Below are 17,310 nucleotides of genomic sequence, written 5' to 3'. Positions count from 1 at the left end.
AAATATGTCTGAATTTGTTATTGATGGAAACTGAATTTATTATTGAAGAACACTGAATTTGTTATTGATGAACACTTATTATGACTATCATCAAAACTTCGATTTGACAAATTGAGGAATGAAATTGTTTGTAACTAACTCCAAAAGCAGCGATTAGCATAATTTGTTGAGGATTTACTGCCAAAACAACAAAAAAATTTCGAAATCAATGATGAATATTTGTTGAGAATTATGACTCATACAATGACATATTACGTTAGGGAGTTGATACTCACACACTCATTTTTGATTCATACACTTTTAATCAAAAAATTTACAGTTATATCCCTAAGTTTATCTAGGGAGTTGAACCTACATTATTATAAATTAAGGGTATAATAGTAAGTTTGTGTGTATGGATCAATTCTTGGTGTGTGAGTATCATCTCCCATTACGTTAACAGTAACATATACTTAGGGGGGACATTTATACATCTTATAAAATGCAAGGGTACTTCCTGTCCATCAGTAAAACAATGTAACAAACTATATTCTATACGGATAAACCCCGTCGTTACTTCGTTGAAACTTGAACGGCCGCCGCCGCCGCCGCTAACACGACGGAAACATTATGAACACCACCACCGTCTATCTATCTCGCTTCATTATTCACAATTTAGTACCTCTAAATTCTCATTGCTTCACCAGAATTCATAGCCACCGAAGATTCCGTGCCGTTGCATTCTCTGAATCCCCCGAGGTAACTGCTACTGAGACAGTGATACTTATAGTTATTTTAAATCTAATTTACATAATTAGGGTTTCATTTTTGCATATTGTTTAATGAAACAGGTTGAGAATGAGAAAATGGTGGTAGTTGGTGGTGGCGCTGCTGGTATATATGGTGCAATTAGGGCTAAAACTTTAGCTCCTAATCTTAATGTCATTGTTATTGAAAAAGCTAAACCATTAACTAAGGTTTCCATTTTACTGCTCACGAGCTTATCAATATGCTTAATGTCTGAGATTTTTTGGCATTCTGAATTTTTCGATAAGCCGATAAGCCTGTTAGATATACAATGCGAGCACCGAGATCTATTTGTTTATTAGTATATCTTTTTGTGGTCTGGATTTAGCATTTTAATGCTATTAATTTGAATTATGATTAGGTTAAAATATCGGGAGGTGGTCGTTGCAACGTTACGAATGGGCATTGTGTGGACAATATGGTACTATCAGATTTGATAATACAAATGTTGGTTCATATTAAAGTAATCTTTAACATGGTGGAAATGTGATATTGTTGTAGGTTTTGGCTGAAAAATATCCGAGGGGTAGTAAAGAATTTCGAGGTTCATTTTTTAATGTTCATGGCCCAGTGGATACCATGTCATGGTTTTCTGATCATGGTGTGAAATTAAAGGTAGGTTTTAGTTCTGAACTTTGTTTGATTCTACATTTCATTGTTATATGATGGTTGAAAAAGTTAACAAGATACAGAACGCGTGTTTTGTATTTAGACCGAGGAAGACGGAAGGGTTTTTCCAGCTAGTGATAATTCATCTACGATAATCGATTGTATTTTAAATGAAGCAAGGCGAAAGGGAGGTACTTGTTGGTACTGTACCTACTATAAAAAGCTTATATAATCTTAATCGGTTATCTTCCTTATTGATTATTAACACCGTGTCTTTTATAACAGTTACACTGCAAACAGGTGTATCTGTAACATCTGCTTCCATGTCTGATGGTGGCAAATTTATGGTCAAGATTGAGAAACGTACGATTGATTATGTGGATTTTGTTGAGGCGAATTATCTGTTGATTGCTAGCGGTAGCAGTCAGCAGGGTTATAACCTAGCCACTCAACTAGGTCATTCTATAATTAAACCTGTACCAAGTTTATTTACGTTCAAGATCGATGATATTTCGTTGATAGAGTTATCTGGGGTAATTGTATATTGTTTTCACCTGTAAAGTTATTATATTCTACAGACTGTATATATCTTTAAAATGGTCAACTTTTAATGTTGTTTCTAGATTACATTCCCGAAAGTCAAGGCAAGTTTAAAGCTTGAATCTTTGCAGAGGAATGTTATAGGACTTACCCAGGTACGTTTTTTTCCCTCTCTCATTAGGTATGTATGATGTCACAATTTTATAGTGTATGACTTAACTTGGTTTCAGGTTGGACCGATGTTGGTCACACATTGGGGACTTAGTGGTCCGGTAATTCTTCGGTTATCAGCCTGGGGTGCTCGTGAACTTTATACATCAAACTATAAAGGTAAGTAGGAAATTTGTTTGTTCAGTAAAACGTGATTTAAAATCCTAATTTTTAACTTTAGGTTGTGTATTGGTTCAGGAACGCTTGTTGTGGATTTTATTCCGGATCTTAATAGTGAAGATATGAAGTCTTTGTTATCACAACACAAAAAGAAGTTTCCGGTAATTTTGATATGATAAGTTTGAAGTACACATTCTACTTTGATTAACACGTCTTTTAAAAATAGTTGGTTTTGTATGATACGGTTGTCTAATCCTCGTTCTTTGATTCTGTAGAAGCAAAAGGTAGCTGGTTCATATCCTCAAGAACTTGGGCTCATCAAGAGATTTTGGAAATACTTGTTAAACCGTGAGGTGGTTTGATCGTTTTAGTTAGATTAGTATGGTTTATATCAGGAAATTACTATTTGTACTAATAAAATGTTTGTTTGTAGGGCATAGATGAAGATATCTTGTGGGCTTCCATTTCGAATAACTCTTTGATGTCTATTGCTGCTGTATTAAAACAGTGTTCATTTATAGTCAAAGGAAAGGTACCATTTGTCTGACCCACTCATTATGCCACTTATAGTCTTTAGATATATATTCTATATGATGATGATGATGATGATGATGATGTTAGCAAGTGCCCATTGTTTTAGGGTCAATTTAAGGATGAATTCGTCACAGCTGGTGGTGTTCCGTTGTCCGAGGTGTTTTCTCTCTCTCTCTCTCTCTCTCTCTCACTCTCACACACACACACACACAGAGTCGCAGTTTGTTTACTTAGGTGTAATGCAAATCGTAACTCAAATATTCATTTATTATGAAGATCTCACTGAAAACTATGGAGAGCAGGATTCAATCTCGTCTGTTCTTTGCCGGAGAGGTTTGGTTATTTGACAATGTTTCTAGATTATATAGTCTTTATTTTTCTTTCTAAATCGAGTGTATAGTCTTTATTTTTCTTTCTAAATCGAGTGTAGATTAATCAATCAAATCAAATAATAATCACATAAAAAGAAATAAAACGTATCTTGTCTGATTACACTGGGTGTGGGTCCGTTAATGTCATCTGAATGTTGAAATCGTGTGTAGGTGCTGAATGTTGATGGGATTACAGGAGGTTTCAATTTCCAGGTAAAATCAACAACTATGAAATATACACATCCATGTTTGACAACTGTATCCTTACTCATGGATTATATCCTTTTTGCTTTTCGATACAGAACGCTTGGTCAGGTGGGTATATAGCTGGAACGAGTATAGGCAACATGGCTGCCACGTCAGCACTTGCTGCCTTTAAAAAACAGGCCACGTGACACCTCAGCGAAAAAGTTCCACGGGTTTTTCACCGTCATATGAACCCGTTACATCTTTGACCTGTAAGTTGTATTAATCTTAGTTTATCTTTAACATAATGTTTTCAACACAATGTCTGACACTCTGACCCACCCATTATCTAACTTATAGTCTTTAGATTTGTTACAAGTAAGCACTCTGACATGTTTTTATGGTACCAATCGAAATAGTAAAACATTATATGGAAATGATAGGTTTTGCTAACTGTATAGATGCAAATCATAGAATAAGAGACGAAACATCTATTTTTTTATTATTATTATTATTTTTTTTTTTTTGGCAACAGACAGAAACATCATATCATATAGCTATATATATATCTATATATACATAACACATGTTGTCTATTAAGTCAACAGTGGAAGTAGATGAGACAGTGAGTACTTTTCAGCTTCTGTCATAATCGATCAGCTTACATAAACGTTGTGCATTGCACTTTTGAACTGTTATCGCCTATTTTTTGGATAGAGCGTTATCGCCTTTTTTCGTTACCTTGCTTTCTTCATCAGACAATTTCTTCTCGTATTTTTTTTATATTTTCCTTGACTTCTTCCTCAATTTTCTTCAGTTTCAGAGTCTCTAAAGCATTAATGAGACTCTTTAAACATCTTTCAGGGTCCCCCGGACTACTTTTCGGCATTAGATTCTCGGCAACATCTGCCGGAGTAATATCCGTTTCGCCCAACATAATACGGATCCTATCAAACAATTCGTGCGAGTCTATGTAAAGATAATTATTCGCTAAAACCTTAAACGCTTCAAAACAACAGTACCCCAATTCAATATGCATATCCATTCTCCCTCTTCGAATAAGCGCAGGGTCAAGCTTATCAACGTGATTAGTTGTAAACACTATAATCCTTTCTCCCCCACACGCGGACCAAAGTCCATCGATGAAATTCAAAAGCCCCGATAACGTCACTCTACTTGTCGTACAACTTTTATCACTCGATCTCGTTTTCTTGTCACTTTTCGTGTTTGAATAGCCCTCTTCAACTTCATGTTCGTTTTTCTGTCTTTGACTCGTGAGATCAACCGAGCAATCAATGTCTTCAATCACTATAATCGATTTGCTTGATGTATCAATCAACAACTTCCTTAACTCGGTATTATCACTCACTGCAGTCAACTCAACGTCATAAATATTATAACCTAAAAAGTTTGCCATGGCCGCGATCATGGTTGACTTTCCTGTTCCCGGTGGACCATAAAGAAGATACCCGCGTTTCCAAGCCCTTCCAATACGCGTATAAAAGTCTTCCGATTTGCTAAAAGTAGTCAAATCGTCGATTATCTCTTGCTTCTTCTCGGGATCCATTGCTAGTGTTTTAAACGTAGCCGGATGCTCAAACGTAACACTAGTCCAATTCGACCCATTATTAGTATAAAGCTTTCTCAACCTATTCTTTCTCGTAATACTTCGCCCCGTCTTGATCACATGTTTCAAATAATCCTTGACAACGAGATCTCGATATCGTTTATGAAAAGCAAGTCGATAAAACCTCTTTTCATCAGGAGATCGAGTTAACAAACTAGATTGAGTTACTGGGTACTTCCCGGACGTCCAATATACTTTAACTCCGTTAAATTCATCGTCAACTTCTTCATTATCATCCATTGATAACGACACGATTTCAGAATTGTTCTTCACGATAACGCCTTTTAGATGTTGGGCTTTCGTGGAGCTCGTTGAGCTCAAGTAGGTTTCTATAGCTGTGTAAGCTTCGTTATGCCTAAAACGATCACCCGTGAACTCATTGAACTTGATTTGAATGTATGGGTAAAAAGGAGTAACAAATCGTCGAGTGTATTTGCGTAACAAGTTACGAGTACCGGATGGTATGAATCGTTCGATGATTGCTAGCACGAACATGACACTAGCGAATACTGATCCAAACTGAGCTAACATATATCTTTGTGACCTCATATAGTACATGTTTCTTGATAAATAAGTGTAACTAATAATAAGTATCAAAGGGGAGATATATAATGGTTCTACACCAATCAATCAGAATCATCATATGATTGTTTAATAAGAATAATATGAATTTTTTTTTTCATGCTTTGAAAGGGTGAGAGTAAATTATTAATTAATTAAAAGGGCGTGTTTGGTATTGCTTTTTTGTGTTTTGTTTCTTTCGTTGGATGTTTATGATGATGGTTTTGTCTGTTGAATCACCACTGCTGATGGTGTTGAGTGACGTGATAGTGGAAAAATCCAAAATACAAAGCGTGAGATAAAGAAATGACATTACCTAACCCCTAATAACAACATATATGAATCTCGTCATTAGGTGGTTCCAAAGCCGGTTAATTTAGCTATCTTGGTTTTTGGTTGCTTTGGTTTATTACAAGTCCATGCTATTAGAGTTGATGTTGTAATGCGTTTTCTTTCTTGATTATGTTCTCTTTGTCATGTCCTATGTTTTAGAGTGATTTAGTTTTTAGTGTATTGTTCATTTGAGGCTCGGTTAGAGTTAGCGAGGTTTAGATACCGTTGTGGTTCTAGATTGTTTACTTTTAGCGAATCGCTCTTTTGTTCGGATTGATTGTATTTGTCCATGGATTCTTTCATTTATCGATGAAGGTTTCCTAATTTTAATAGTATTCGCTTTTTTAGCGAAAAAAAAAAAAAAAAAAAAAAACAATGGCTATATTGATTGAATTAATCGGACAAGTGAGGTTTTTCCCTTGTTCAAGGAGCACAAATATTTTTCAGATATGCAGTTTGCTTTTTTGTTAGACCATTAAGATATATTTATAAGGCCTATTTACTTTTCACTTAATAATTTGTTTTTTTACGGTTCTTAATTCATTTAATAAAGTTGTTGTTTTTTGATACTCAATCTGAAAAACGATGTATCTGAAGGAGACATATAATCAGACGCCATTTTTTAAACAGAGGCAAATGGAAACCACTTTTTAAACAGAGCCAATGGTAACAGAATTTAATACAGAATAATACGGAGTAGTAAACATCCCCTTGGTGAGTGAGATTTGAAAATAAAAACTTCTTGTGATTATATTAAAACATGACATAATATATGGACCAATCAAATTAATCACATCTTTCTTTTTCATGTGTATCTCTCTTCATCTTATTTTATTTGTCTATATAAAATAATACATCACAACGCCCATCAAGGTCGCAAATGCTGAATGCGTTTTGTCTTACACTATGAATAGGTAGTCGATTGTAAGCTGGTTTAAATTGCTTGTTATCAACTTTAACCACTAGAAAACAATATTATAGTGTACAACTTTAATAATAGAGTGGATTTTTAAAAAAGGTATAATGTACGTGTAAAATTACCGACTACTTACAGACGTCACAGGTGTCTCTGTCTTGCTTTTTGCAGAAATTAGAAATGAACCATGCAGAGTTTAACGTTTTAGCTTTATTCCTTAACTATGCTAAAAGATCATTTGGATACAAACAACAGATATTTTGTTAATTTTTTTTTTTTTTACCTTCAAATTTTTATTACTCCCAAATCAGGATTCGTATTAACTATATAAATATAAATAATATACATAATCACACACATTAGTTAGACTATTGACATATCATAAGGTTTGTTGCATATTTTAAAGTCTACGCAGATTCAATTCACTACCACTCCATTTTGCCGATGGGCAAAACGTTATGACATAATCGTCCGAAACACAATTAACCAACGGTGGGGGATTATCATAAGCATAACTGTAATAACTCGGACATGCCTCTTTAAAAATCTTCGAGTAAACACTTGGTTTGCACTTATTCGGTGTCCCATACTCGTTTCTACAACAAAACTTATCGTCATTGAACGCCAAACAAGCGCTTTTGCAAGCAACAACGTCGCCTCTATCATTCAAAACCTCGAGTTCTTGAGGACAGATCATATTGACATCTTTCTTACACCCTTCAATACGACATTTGGGATAAGAAGGTATAGTTGTTACTGAAACCGGGATATTATAACCATCAACTACGCTAACATCATAAAAACTTGGTTTGCTTTTATCTGGTTGTAATGCAAATTGGACTAGTGTTGCGGGTGGGGTCCCGATTAGCCCATTGCACCATAGTTTTCCTCCACAATCACCTGTTTCACAAGCAGGGCATTTTGAACCGAATTTGCAACCTGTTCTAGCCCAAATCCGGCCAACCCAATCGCTTGGAGCTTGGATTTTTCGTTGTTCGCCTGGTGGAAGGTAGAAACCGCCGTTGGCTAACACCGGATGGCCTTCGTTTGCGGCGGTTGCGGGCCATATTGGATACGAACATTTGTTGATAATCGTGAAATTACACCCTTCTACCATCACGTTTCCTGTAAGTTACGATTTTGTATGATTAAATGTCTTTTTCACTTCGATAGAACTGAATAGAAAAAATGTTATAAGACCACTCTTAATCATGACAACACTACAACAACAACAACAACAACAACAACAACAACAACAACAACAACAACAACAACAACAAAACTCAATCCCACAAAAGTATTGTATGCGGGAGGTAAGATATAGACGATCATTCCCCTATCCTAGAATAAAGAGAAGTCATTTTCCCACATAGAGTGAAACACTTTTAATCATGACACCCTTCTTAAAATTAATACATTGTCACATCAACGTCTCTTTAGCATTTCTTTCTCATCACATTTCCAAGACATATCACTCCCAACCATGACATACCATCACACACGTGTTCAAATAAATTATATTATTTAAATAATAAAAAATACAAGTACTAAAGCTAAATATACGAGAAATAATCGCTCCCCTTCGTCATGTAAAATGCTTAGAATTCACAAGAAACATTGCAAAGTGATTATTGGCGAGTGAAGACACGATCGTAACATCGTGTTATCTTTTGGCGAGGGATATTATAAGCTCTAACTTCCTAATATTTACAAAGAAAGTCTCGTACAATGACATACCAATCAACTTTGGGTCCTTTTTCTATTGCATACTTCTCTCTTGGTTCATTCAAATTTATATACTTATTTTTTAACACTAGAAAAAATAATACATTAGGAGTCTTGTTTACACCATATTTCATGCGGTGTCCCTAACATTTTTTTACACGAGGGATCATTGTACTTTAGAGAAATTCCGTCGAGAGTCTCTGTCACTAACAACCGTTAAAAACTCCACTAAGTCATGACATGTGCAGTACGGCGTGAGGAGTACTTTTGTATTTTTCATACATTATCCTTCACCTTCATCTACATATCCTCTTTCACATTCATCTTCAAGGGTACTTAAATCAAAACAACCAAACAAAATTATAAAAAATACTTGCAAATCAAATCAACAAAATCAAACATTTTATGTTCAATAACATTTGGTTATGATTTGGGAGTATGATTTTGTTTGATTTGATTTTCAAGTATTTTTTATAATTTTGTTTGAGTTGATTTAAATCGCAAGTATTCTTGAAGATGAACATGAAAGAAAGAGATTTTGAAGTCATAAGTATTCTTGAAGATGAATGTGAAAGATAATATGAAGATGAAGATAAGATAGAAGGTGGAGGATCATATATGTAAAAAAAAAAAGACAAAAATACACTTCACGCAAACTGTACATGACATGTCATGACTTAACGAACATTTTTAATGATCGTTAGTGACAGGGAACCCAGAACTACTCTAAAGTACGGTGAACCCCACGTAAGAAAAAAAAAAGATTAAAGGACGCCGCATGGAATTCGAGGTAAACCACATAAGCGCCTCGTGTAATTTTTTCTAAAAGGGTGCATCATTTCTTGAATATTAGTCGAATTACACTAATTCATGCAAGTTAAAATTTTCTAGTGACATTAATTATAACTTGTAATTATGAAAACCTTTATTAAAAGCCCTAAAGATAGTCAAATATCTGGATTAATATGTAACAAATATAAACTGAAAAAGATTACTGAAAACGTAATTTTAATTTAACATAAAAAGAGAGAAGTTACCTGACAACAAGGGGAGCACAAACAGAAGTGCAACAACTATGAGTGGCTTCATTTTTTTTGTTTTCAAAGAGTTTTAGATTCATTGTGTATTTATAGAAAGATTATACTCCGTAATACAGTAGTTAAGTGGAAGAATTGTTGTCTAAGAATATGCAATGTTGGCACAATCTTTTTTTAAAAGACAAGCAAACCCTATAAGGGATAAGGTGGTTCTCACATATATTGATTAATTAAAAATAAAATATTCTTTTGTAAATTTGAAGGTGAAAATTTTTTAATCTAAAATCATATTTTCTTAGTATGTTACAAAAAAGCTACCATAGTTACAAAAGTGATCTATAAAGCCCATCTTATTGCTTTTAAATTGGGTTGGGGGGCTTAGGGCTCGGGCTCGAACTAGTCGAATTGGGTTATAACTTATAAGTAAATAAACCCCAACCATTATTTTTTACATTTTTAAATATTTTGTTGGGTTATTAGGATGGGCAGTACAAAGCCTAATTTATTTATTTATTTATTTATTTATTTATTTATTTATTTATTTATTTTTATTTTTTATTTATTTATTTATTTATTTTTTATTTATTTATTTATTTATTTATTTATTTATTGCACTAAATGTGGTGGTAATTTATGTAGTTTTAGTTCAACTTTATTGTAGTTTTGAGTTTGCGTTCGCATTACAAACGGTCCCTCAACTTCGCCTATATTTACACGACGACCCCTCAATTTTACACTTTTCAGGGGTTAAAAGTGTAAATATATAATTTTATTAAAATAAACTCTTATATACTAAATGTGGTGGTAATTTATGTAGTTTTAGTTCAATTTTATTGTAGTTTTGAGTTTTCGTTCGCATTAAAAACGGTCCCTCAACTTCGCCTATATTTACACAACGAACCCTCAAGTTTACACTTTTTCAGAGGTTAAAAGTGTAAATTATAATTTTATTAAAATAAAAGAAACTAATTCCACCCGAATTTATAACGGGCCCTATCTTCTCGCTCGGTGCGAGTTAAATTTTTTCGAGACCACCGTTCAATTACGAAAAATCTTACGAACCCAACGGGACTAAATATACGCGAAACGGACAATTTTTTTAAAAAAAGGCTAAACACAACGACAAACCGTATCTTCCAGCTCGCCACGAGTTAAATTTTTTCGACGGCAGCGTCAGACTCGAAATAATTTTATGAACAAAACGAAACTAACCACGTTCAAAACGGACACTTTTTAAAAAACACTAAACACAACGACAGCCCGTATCTTTCTGCTCGCCGCGAGTTAAAATTTTCCGACAGCACCGTTACACTCGAAAAAATTTATTGAACAAAACAAAACTAACTACGTTCGAAACGGATACTTTTTAAAAAACGTTTAACACAACGACATCTAAAACGGCGCTTAACACATGGGTCGTGTTCCCATCTGTAAATACACAACGCTACGTTAAATATGAATACGCAGCCCGAAAGCCCCTGCCGCAACGCGCGGGCCGGTTCGGACTAGTTCGGCCTAAATATGCTTTTACAAATTTTAATTTTTTTTAAGTGATTCCACAACCTATAGATGATCTACATGTCTAGCTAAAAGTAATAAATCGAAAAGTTTATTTTTCAATTTAAATACATCAAAATAAAATGAATTTTCCTAATGACTTCATTATATACTGTAAGACTACTCTCAACGGGGCCGCCGATCAACGGCGCCGTTGCTAGCACCCGTCCTATGCTCCGCCGTTGAACCACCGTCCTCCAATATGCTACGCAATGATATTTCCAGGGACGGAGTACATGATCTGTTTATGTTTTTTTTTAAGCTTCATAAAAATGGTGTGTGTATGTATATGCGTATCTATATTCTATATGTATGCAGAGACAGAAACATTTACTTTCAAAATTACTTTTTTCTCTCTCATACGCTCCCCAATTCAAAAAACTAAAACTTTTCCGGTAGCTTGTCTCCTCCTTCTCCGGCCACCGGCTGCCGCCGGTGGTCCGGCTTCCTCTTTTACTCCCGGTTTGTTTTTATCTCCTTCGGCTCTGTTCTGCTATGGTTCTTCTTCGGGTTTCTGGCTCACGACGGCTGGCTCTCTCTTTCCGCCATCTACAGGCGGCGACTACCTTTCTCCGGTAGTCTGTGGATCTAGTGGTATGGATGGTTGTTTGGTGGTTGTGGGGTTGGTACTCGTAGGAGATGGACTGAATGAGCGTTTCTTCTGTCTTTGATTTCGGCCGACACCACTTCTTTAATTTTCATATGTGAACTAATATACTAAGTAATACATATATTATATGCTTTCTTTAAACACACATCTTAATCTTAATTCATGTTCTATAAATTTTTTTAGAACATACCTTAGTTTTATACTCAAGGCTAGTTTAAGTTCTCTGCCAGAGTGAATGCATTTACGTCTTTAACCGCCTCCTGCAGCTCCACCTCCTTGAGTGCAACTACCTTGTTCAAACCTATAAATAAAATCCACTACCTTGGCACTAAGCCCATCAACCAATAAAAAAACATTTTCCATTTCATTCATATGTGATTCACACTTATTTAACTTAAAATCATATGTAGGCTAATATAAAGTAAAAATATAATGAATTACACAAAGCTTTGACATTGTCTCACACTAAATTACTCACTCAATCAATTAAAGAGATATAGCATACTGGAAAATCAGACACCCTTTCATATTAAATGTGAAAAATGTTTTACATAACAAAAGAAACTATTATTTCAAATCATAAAGAAAGTAACTTAATTAAAAGAAAGAACATTAGATATAGTAAATTGGTCTAGATTGCAATACAAAGCTATATTGACACTTTACTTCATCATAAAAATTCACTCTCCTAACTACAGATGTAACAGTGCTACTTAAACATTTTGCTCTAACTTTAATCTAGAGTCTCTATATTATATTACTTCAAAAAATCGCATATGGGTCCAGTTTAATGCTACTTCAAAACAAATTGATATAACTAATAATGAAAGTCACTGCAAATGTAAAATTATGCTATAATTCATACTAACTAAAACATATTGCTCTTTATCTAGTATATGCTAAAGAAACTAAGCAAAGCAATATACACATGATACTTCATCCTAACTAAATATGTACCTAACAAAATTCATCCTATAATCGAAATTAGAAACAATGCCCTTTTGTCCATAATAATCATATCAATCTCAAAAGTATCAATCTTAAAAGTTGTCTTTCAAGTCTCAAGAAATGAACCTTTAGCTTAACACATGTTAAAACATGATAACATAATGTGTACACAAAAGCTAGCTTAAATATCATTAGTAACCTTTGCATAATCAGCTTTAAACTTATTCAGAAACAAATCATACGTAAATTTCTTTAGTATCCTTTGTTCATTAGACACTTGCATGATCTGTAGATGCCATCATCTCTAAAACTCATTCATAAACATTTAATTAGGTGTAAAAAATGGACAACTTAAACATGCCTATAGCCAAATTTCCTCGATCATTTTATCAAATACATGGTGTGCGTCAAATAAGTCTTATATTTTGCTTTAACCACAAAACTAAACATTGTTAATGCACAGCAGAATGGATTGAAATGTTCCAATTTAAATCAAGACTAACATCGATTATTGTTATAGGCATCACCTCAAAATTTAAATGCAAAGACCAACAGATAACTAAATCAAACATGAAATAGGTCATTATCAATATCAATATTTGTATACCTTATGACTAAAAAAGTAGCCTGGTAGATCACATTTGTAGAGTCTTGGATCAATAACTCTTTTTAACACCTTTGTAACTGCAGTTAAAACATTGAAATAACTATATTAGTGATCTTGCAGTTAAACAAATATGAGGAAATCCACTCAAGATGAAATGTACATGTAAGATGGATCAATTGATTGATTCATGACTGTATTTATAAAAATCCACTCATTTTATCATAAAAGATGGATCAATTGATTGATTCATGACTGTATTTATATAAATGCAAGAGAGCATATTCAATAAATCTAAATCCTTATAGAGAAAATTCAACATAAAAGCTAATGATTTATGTATCATTTTTCAAAGATTAGAAAGAATCTCAAAACTACAAATGATTATATCAGTAACATATTTTATCTTAAACCAATTAGTTTGATGCACTTGCTATCTTACAATCAACATCTGCACCAAAAGTTAAAAAAAAAAATAAAATAGATGTAGTGGGAGATGAATAATAATATAAAAGGGAACCAAGCATTTGATTCTTTTGTAACAAATAAAACTGCGAACCTAAAACACCAAATCAATTGCTAACTATAAATTTGAAGGAATAATGAAAATCAAAATATAAAATACTTGTTGGTAGTAGCTGAATCGAAAGGACAAATTAAAAACGGATATGTATATATATGAAACAAATACAAACGATTTCTATTTAATCTGAAACAAAAAATCAAACTTGAAGAAACAATAATGAAAATATGATTGATACCCAGGTAGAAGATGAGCGAGAAAGAAGATGAATGTGAACATCAGAAAGATACCCAACGGTGGTGGTAATAGCAGCACGGGTGTGCAGGATGAGAATAGCAGCAGCGGCAACGACGATGGTGGTAATAGGAGCGGCAACGGTGGTGGTGATTGTGATTGTGATTGATGAAGGATGAAGAGGTGGATGAGGATGGTTTCTATTTGATTTTTGAAATTGAAACATAGAAAAGACCGTGAATGCACGGGTGTGCAGTTTTTAAGAAAGCATGCTATGTATCTCTGCTCCACCGTATCTTTTAATTTATTTGTCTTTCAAGTCTTAACGTCACACCTTTTGAAATCTTATGTGACCGGAAACGTCATTCTCCTTTTGTAGAACCAAGTTAATGATAATCAAACCACCGAACCCGAGCTAATTCATGGAACAACCAAGAAACTTCTTTAACCTCATAAAGGCTCGAGACGACCGTAGTCGCCAAAGGAGCTATGCCACTGTTAGATGTAAACTTTTCAAATTCCATGTGGAAAACCGCGTAACGTAAAAAGTCGCATCTTGAGGAGGTGTAATTCGTTTCGGGAAACGTAGAAAGCTAAATCCACTATATTTTGATCCTTTTAAAAATCTTGGGGCGTTTTGGACCCGTTGCTAGCCATTTAGATTTTTCGATTCATTTGAGCTCCGTTCATCCTACATTCCATGCGCTAAACTTAAAGACGTGTCTCGCGAAACAAAAACTTATTATTCCTATCGATGAAACTATGAATCGTGAAACCAAACTTTAAACCAACGTAAAATCGCGACTGTCGAAGTTCGTTGAAATACCCGAGGGAGTACCTTCACTTATTCGTAGAACCGACAACGCAAGATCTCGAGGAAGAAACAACGACTACTACTTCCAACTAAATTTCGGGACGAAATTTCTTTTAAGGTGTAGGTAATGTAACATCCCGCGTTTTTCCGTTAAATTTATTTTTAACACTATCTTTTTTTTTAAATAATACCTTTCGTTATTTAAATTCGTAGTTTCCGTTGACCAACGTTCTTAATTTTCCCGTTATTTAATTATAACATCACTCGTTTACTCGAGCGTTTTTAAAATATTCGTTTGGTTAATTCCCGCACCCGCTTTGAAACTTGAGGGACCGAGGTTGCCAAGTGAGCAAACTAGTTGACTAGGTCAACTAGTCAACCCACCTCATCCACCCATTCACTTCCACTCATCTCCTTCTCTCCTTTCTCATCTTCCATTTTTGAACTTAAACACCCAACTCACAAATTCATCATCTAAATCCGATTGGAGAAGCAAACATCAAAACAAATTACATTTTCGTGATCCTCTCTTCATCCTCTTCGATTTGGTACCAATTTCATAGCTTGGGGTAAAGTTTCTAAAAACTCTAGATTTCTCTAAATTCGTGTTTTTGACTTGAAATTGTGTTAGTTAGTGTCTAAGGCTCGTGTATAACATGAATATATGTTTTGTTTGCTCGATTCGTTGTTTTGAGTAACTAGTTTGAACATTTGAAATGGGTGTGCTAAATCCTTAATTTTGGATGAGTTAATGTTGTTAAATTGTTAGAGTTTATGTTTTAAAAGTGTTACTAGCATCTTTAGCATCAATTTGATGTGTAGGTAGATTTGGAAAACATCATTAACATGATTATTGGTTTTGTGATTCTTGATTAAGGTTTGATGAACTCTAAAAGGAAATTTTGATGCTTTGTATGCCATGAAATGTTATTAGTTAGTGATTAGTTGTATTGTATGTTTCATTACCTTCAAAACGGCATATCATATGTTTGAATTGCATTCCCGAATCTTAAAATGCGTTTTATAAACTTGAAACGATGGTTTTGAACATTTAATGACCACTTGACGAGATTTCGGCTATTGTAAATGATGTTTTTGCTTGATGAAAAGTGGTTAGTTGTATTCCTTGTCAAAATACCTTTTCAATGATATAAGATACTTGTTTTGGATGTTTACGGTTTAGGATTTATGGGTATTTGAAGTTGGATTCGTGCTTGAGTGTGAAAACTGCCAGAATTCTCTGCACAGGTAATGGCGCGGCGCGCCATATACCCGCGCGGCGCGCCAAAGTGGTCTGTCCAACTTTGTCGATTTTTGAATAATGTTTGCTATGCTACGCACCTCCGATTCACATGTAACTTGTTCTAACATGCTCATATATGATTTAAAACCTCAGAAAAATAGTTCGGGACCCGACCCGAACGTGTTGACTTTTCGTTGACTTTGACCGACCGAAGTTCGACTTTTTGTCAAACTTAACCAAATGATTGTGCAACCTTCCTAACTTGTTTCTATACTTGTATCTTGCATGAAACTTGACAAATTGATTCACATGCTACATAATTGAGTCGTAACGAGCCATAGGACTAATTGAACACATTTCACCCGACCTTGTGTCGTAACCGGTTAATTGATACAACTTATTTGTTTAGGTCAAGGCTAAGCAACTATCATGCACACGTTTACTTTGTGAAGTACTTTTATACTCGTGCACTCGAGGTGAGATCATAGTCCCATCTTTCAAATAACTTTTATGCTTTAAACTATGGGATGAGAAACATATATGTATCATACTTTTATACATTGAACACAAGTACGAAAACGAACATTCCACGTACGGGTTTGAACAAAAAGCCTCAATTCAATTATCATTAGTTACACTTGCAGGGTGTAAACGTGAACTTATATTATGTGATCACATGGGCTTGACGAGCCTCATTCGGACGGTTCGCTACCGTTAGCGGATGAAATATATTTTCGGGTCTAGTGTATGTTCTAACTCTACGCAAAGGGTGCAAAACAGTTAAGTTTGATAATTGGGTGCCCGGGATACAAATAACAACTTTTGGAATGCAAATGATTTTGATAATCATCTTATATTAAATCTTGTGGTTCAAATACAACGTTTACTAAAACACCTATGATTTCACCAACGTTTTTCGTTGACAGTTTTCTATATGTTTCTCAGGTTCATACTTGGCTATTTGATACATGCTTCCGCGTACACTCATACTTGCTTGGAGTCAAGCATACATGCATACACTTTGATTTCGTGCTTGGAGTCAAGCATACATACATACATACGCTAGTGATAGCACCTTTGGATTCAAACTTTTGTCTACAGACTTACGCTATTTATAGCAACCGTGATTTTCAACTTACTTTATGTCGCAAGTTTATTTCATTTATACATTACTTTTGTAAACTTAAACTTGTAGTCAATCCGTTTGGTAAACTAAACTTTG

General features: G+C 34.4%; 3 protein-coding genes across 4 annotated transcripts; 1 reads left to right on the top strand and 2 right to left on the bottom strand.

Annotated features, from left to right (window-relative positions):
- The first annotated feature begins 529 nt into the window (after window positions 1-529).
- On the top strand, window positions 530-3,862 carry LOC139848373 (uncharacterized). Of its 2 annotated transcripts, none has more exons than XM_071838111.1 (15): window positions 530-738; window positions 831-956; window positions 1,148-1,207; window positions 1,288-1,401; window positions 1,499-1,586; window positions 1,696-1,928; window positions 2,019-2,090; window positions 2,166-2,265; window positions 2,344-2,426; window positions 2,541-2,618; window positions 2,699-2,797; window positions 2,906-2,956; window positions 3,076-3,132; window positions 3,342-3,383; window positions 3,473-3,862. In XM_071838111.1, the coding sequence occupies exons 1-15, from the start codon at window positions 610-612 to the stop codon at window positions 3,563-3,565; spliced, it is 1,425 nt and encodes a 474-aa protein (XP_071694212.1). In that variant the 5' UTR covers window positions 530-609; the 3' UTR covers window positions 3,566-3,862. The 2 variants fall into 2 exon arrangements, with proteins under 2 accessions (XP_071694212.1, XP_071694211.1); XM_071838110.1 differs by having other exon boundaries at window positions 1,681-1,928.
- An 11-nt stretch (window positions 3,863-3,873) lies between these two features.
- On the bottom strand, window positions 3,874-5,703 carry LOC139848374 (AAA-ATPase ASD, mitochondrial-like). Its single transcript, XM_071838112.1, has one exon. It carries the CDS (start codon window positions 5,539-5,541, stop codon window positions 4,111-4,113), a length of 1,431 nt encoding a protein of 476 aa, XP_071694213.1. The 5' UTR covers window positions 5,542-5,703; the 3' UTR covers window positions 3,874-4,110.
- A 1,466-nt stretch (window positions 5,704-7,169) lies between these two features.
- LOC139850578 (pathogenesis-related thaumatin-like protein 3.5) lies at window positions 7,170-7,915 on the bottom strand. Its single transcript, XM_071840138.1, has one exon. The coding sequence runs from the start codon at window positions 7,908-7,910 to the stop codon at window positions 7,194-7,196; it is 717 nt and encodes a 238-aa protein (XP_071696239.1). The 5' UTR covers window positions 7,911-7,915; the 3' UTR covers window positions 7,170-7,193.
- Between the last annotated feature and the right edge of the window lie 9,395 nt (window positions 7,916-17,310).

Source organism: Rutidosis leptorrhynchoides, chromosome 5, assembly GCF_046630445.1.
Source record: "Rutidosis leptorrhynchoides isolate AG116_Rl617_1_P2 chromosome 5, CSIRO_AGI_Rlap_v1, whole genome shotgun sequence".
Classification (NCBI taxonomy): Eukaryota; Viridiplantae; Streptophyta; class Magnoliopsida; order Asterales; family Asteraceae; genus Rutidosis; species Rutidosis leptorrhynchoides.
Note: the sequence above shows the minus strand (reverse complement) of the source record. Positions and strands in the feature narration are given on the sequence as shown.

Bases quoted from the DNA above. Each gene is read 5' to 3' on its own strand.
- LOC139848373 (XM_071838110.1), top strand. From the start codon at position 610: ATGAACACCACCACCGTCTATCTATCTCGCTTCATTATTCACAATTTA. The intron at 3,133-3,341 runs GTTTGGTTATTT...AATCGTGTGTAG, and splicing joins GTCTGTTCTTTGCCGGAGAG to GTGCTGAATGTTGATGGGAT. The intron at 3,384-3,472 runs GTAAAATCAACA...TTTTCGATACAG, and splicing joins CAGGAGGTTTCAATTTCCAG to AACGCTTGGTCAGGTGGGTA.
- LOC139848374 (XM_071838112.1), bottom strand. From the start codon at position 5,541: ATGTACTATATGAGGTCACAAAGATATATGTTAGCTCAGTTTGGATCA.
- LOC139850578 (XM_071840138.1), bottom strand. From the start codon at position 7,910: ATGGTAGAAGGGTGTAATTTCACGATTATCAACAAATGTTCGTATCCA.